This window comes from Bactrocera oleae, chromosome 6 (assembly GCF_042242935.1).
Source record: "Bactrocera oleae isolate idBacOlea1 chromosome 6, idBacOlea1, whole genome shotgun sequence".
NCBI classification, from domain to species: Eukaryota; Metazoa; Arthropoda; class Insecta; order Diptera; family Tephritidae; genus Bactrocera; species Bactrocera oleae.
Genome location: NC_091540.1, coordinates 66,856,808 through 66,860,869, shown reverse-complemented (window position 1 = coordinate 66,860,869; position 4,062 = coordinate 66,856,808). Strand labels below are relative to the sequence as shown.

Below are 4,062 nucleotides of genomic sequence, written 5' to 3'. Positions count from 1 at the left end.
GGTTTTATAGGTTGTATCAGCTTAAATCTCTTTTCGTGACCTTGATTTTTTGACATTAGTTTTACTTAGACAAGCTCTTTGCCACACAAAACGGGGTTAGAGTATAAATACGATAATTTTTAAAGCAAAATTCATCAGTCATCTCTTGGATTTCACATAGAATACAACAGTTGAATTGAATTCACCTCTCATACACTCAGCTCTCTAAACAGTTATTCACAATGGCCCAACATTTGGAATCAAGCTTCTCAATTCGTAATTTGTTGGCGTGCAATAACGGCAGCAACCCAGCGCTGACACCGCCACCATCTGACGACGATTCGATGTCGTCTAACGAAGACAACTGTGGAAGTCGGCCCAACTATACATATAGCGCGTTGGTGGCCATGGCGATCCGTAGCAGTCCTGAAGGCAAACTGACGTTGAATTCTATACAAAATTGGATCAGTGAAAACTTTCCTTACTACCAGAAAGATGAGCAGGGCTGGCAGAACCAAATAAGGCAAACGCTGAGTACGAACTCATGTTTCATTAAAGTACAACGATCTCTGGGAGACCCTGGACGTGGGAACTATTGGACCATGAATACGGAATTAGCAGCAGGTGGTATTTTTGGTAATGGAAGTGCATTTGGGCCTTTAGCCGGTGGTATACCTCATCCAGAGTTGCCGAACGCAGTCTATTTTCCCACTCCGCAAGAAATAGAGGAAACTCAGCGGACAATGCAGGAGCAGCAGCGGTGGTTTCAGTTCCATCAACAACAAGCACATATATTGCAACAACAACTACTGCAACTGCAACAGCAACAACTTCAGCAGCTGTACGACGAAACTTACCAAAAGCTGATCTTCCACCAGCAGCAGATTGCTTTCTTTACAGTCCAGTAAATTCCTACGTAATTTAAACGTTCTATTTGTAGTCTGTAATGTAATATTAATATTTAATTTAATTTTTAAGCAGTATTTTAAGTTAATAATATGTGATAAAATTAAAAAAGCGGTTTTGAAATTGATAATGTCGTACATATTTTTATTGGTGTGTATGCCTTGGTATTGGTGAATAAATTGTCGGTTTGTAAGATTTCATAAAAAATTTTAATTTCTGAAAATGTGTTTTTTTTTTATAAAAAAAGTTACGGTTTGGATGCCCTCTTAAAGTATCTTTTGGGTTTAGTATTCCGATTACCTGGTTTTGCCTTTAACACAAGACCAATGTAAGTTGGGACTGCGATCATTGGTCTAACTGCTGAGGATGCCGGCTTATTGCGATATCTAAATTCTTCTATACTCTGTTCCAAAAGAACGTTAAGTCTACCGGAAAATTGTGAAATCGCGCAAAATATTTGCTACGGCGTTATTGGCTTGATGGTCGCCACTTTTCTTTTAAAGTCTTTAAACTTGTATTATCATACCAGTAAAGGATGGTTTAATATCTGAAATTAGCCGACTTCATCACTAGCGATACACCACTAAGACTCAGCTACTCAGCATTTGCATTTGCTCAAATTTATGCATTTCTTCAAGCATATTTTTACTAAGATAGTTTCCACTTTCATATTTTCTCAGCAAACACACTTGCCGCTCTACTTAGTCCAATAGGAGACTGCAGAATTTAGCTGGGAAGTGGTTCCACTAAGCGCCGGACTTTTTAAATTGTATATTTACCGGCACTTGTATGTGTGCACGTTTATTGCACGAGCAGTCTACTTGAAATTAATAACTTCCAGAGCAGAGTAATGCATAAAAGTATAGCAATAATGGAAAACAGAAGAAAGGGGGGTGTAAAAGGGAATTGAAAACAAACAACAAGCAACAGTTGCCGACAGCCAACTCAGCTATGCAAATTTGCGCAGTTTCTGCAAATAGCTCAGCCGTCGGACACTTGAAGGCACTGTTGAGCAACAAAGGCGAGTGGAATAGTTTATATGCAACAGACAGTAACTGCAACAACAACAATAACTATAATAACAGCAACAGTAGCGGTGAGCAGCAACAGCTGTTGTTTCAATGCGCTTACAGTGGGTATTGCATATGAAAGTTGCAAGTGCACTAACACATACATACATGTACATATAAATACACAGCATTGCCAACAATTCGCAAGCAATATCGCGTTGCACACAATTTGATCACAGTGCAAATGTCTGCAATAAAAAAATGCACTCATGTAAGTGCTGAGGGGAGTGGTGAAATGTGGTGCGCAACATTGTCGGTGTTTTATTTGAAACTTCACTCGGCTGCGCTTCGATTGAATATTGCCGCAGTTTGCTGTAGTGCAAATGTTTACACGCGTTTGTATGTGTGTGTGTGTTTATATGAGTGTATTTGGAAAATCATTGACTACTCGCAAAGTTTAGTAGTCCGCACTTTCATATGGTCATTCACCGCAAGGTATCTGCTTACAAAAAGCTCAAAATACATATGCCTTTGTTGCTTTATCGCGAACTTTTCCAATCAATGCGAGCGTAACGTGCAACAAGAACTAAAAGACTGAAAAATAATTGCGCTTTTTTGTTATTACGCCACTATTATGATTCTTACTCTATGAAATATGAATTGTTTTTATTAATTAATATACTTTGACACGTAGCAACCGCTACCGGAACTGTTTAGCTTTAAAGAAGGCAAGCGCGTTCTATATTCACTCATTCGGAGAGCGAGACTGAGATTAAAACAAATTCTCTTTTGAAATAGGTATATATACATTTTTATACTGTAAGCCTGTATTCAGGCTACTTGATTATACTTTGAACCGCCTGGTTAACATTTTTTATATGAAGGTTTCATCAGTGCATTGTTTACAAAGCAATTTTTTTTTATTAGCATACTATGCAAATCAGTGAGAGCCAGTGTTGTGTCTAGCATACTGAGGTATGATCAGATCTATAAATGCAACACAAATTTCATAACATAATTTATATTGGATTTTTTGATATGCCGCCCACTCGGTTTATGCTGGAATTAATAATGAAATTTCATAACATAGAGTTTTAGAAAAGCTTCTCTCGCATAATCCAACAAATTTAAGTACGCTTTTCCAATGATTATGCGGGACAGGGTCAATAACATATTTAAACTGGCAGCAGAAGTCAAGAAAGAATGATAAACACCAGATCGTCTTCGTCGACAGCTTCTGCTAGATTGTAAGTATTATTAAGCGGCGTTTGGACGAAGCGAAGCGAAAAATATCAAAAACTTATAATTTCATGGTATAAATATTTTTTCTTCAATATCACAGTAGGCTGACACTATATAAACAATAGAAATGTATACTCCTTAAATAAGAGCACACAACGCTGTCAGAAAGACGATCTGCAGCTGAAGGAAAACTAATTTATCTTAGATTTACTGATACTACTGGACTAGAAGAGTTGCTGCTCTTGCAGCGCCTGACCATCCCCGCTTCTTCAGGTGTCGGGAAGTAAACCGCATTCGATAACTCAGGAAGCCATGCACCCTTAATCATCACTCTGCATTAGCCTTGTCACCATTAAATGGATGTTGAGTTCCAATTACTTCAGCTTCTGAACTAAGGGTACGCTATTTTCCACGTCCGGAAACTAGAGGTGGTGGAGACCGCTCTGATTTGGAGTTGGATTCTGTAGGTTTGAATCCAAATGTTCGGCTATAGCCGATAACTGTTTAGAGAGGTTAATCTTTGCGAGGATGATATAATTCTCCAAAAGTGTTGTATTTTGTGTGAAAGCCAAACATTTACTGCTGACTTTTCCTTTGTAGTTTTTCTGTGTTGCAAAGTGTTAAGCTTAGTCGAACAAGCGTCTAAGTGTGGTCGTAAAATAAAGGGTGACATCATACTTGTAGAAGAAGTTTGAGTCTAAACCAAGGTCGCAATTTTCGGCCACATCGCAATCGAAAAGTGCCCTTTGTTCTAAACTCATAAGCCGCCACCAGTATGGATTAAAGAATATATCAGAAAACAAAAGAGTTCGAAAGCCAAAGAAAGAGTATAGGAAATATGACGCGGCTTTTAAATCAGGTATACGATCGATGCTACCTGAAATTAGTCTCATTGAAAAATATAGTATGTTACCTACGAATTAAA

The 4,062-nt window shown here is 38.2% G+C and overlaps 1 protein-coding gene across 1 annotated transcript; it reads left to right on the top strand.

Annotated features, from left to right (window-relative positions):
- Positions 1–221: 221 nt before the first annotated feature.
- On the top strand, positions 222–887 carry LOC106624604 (forkhead box protein I3-like). The gene has a single exon (XM_014244352.3). The coding sequence runs from the start codon at positions 222–224 to the stop codon at positions 885–887; it is 666 nt and encodes a 221-aa protein (XP_014099827.2).
- The last annotated feature ends 3,175 nt before the right edge of the window (positions 888–4,062 follow it).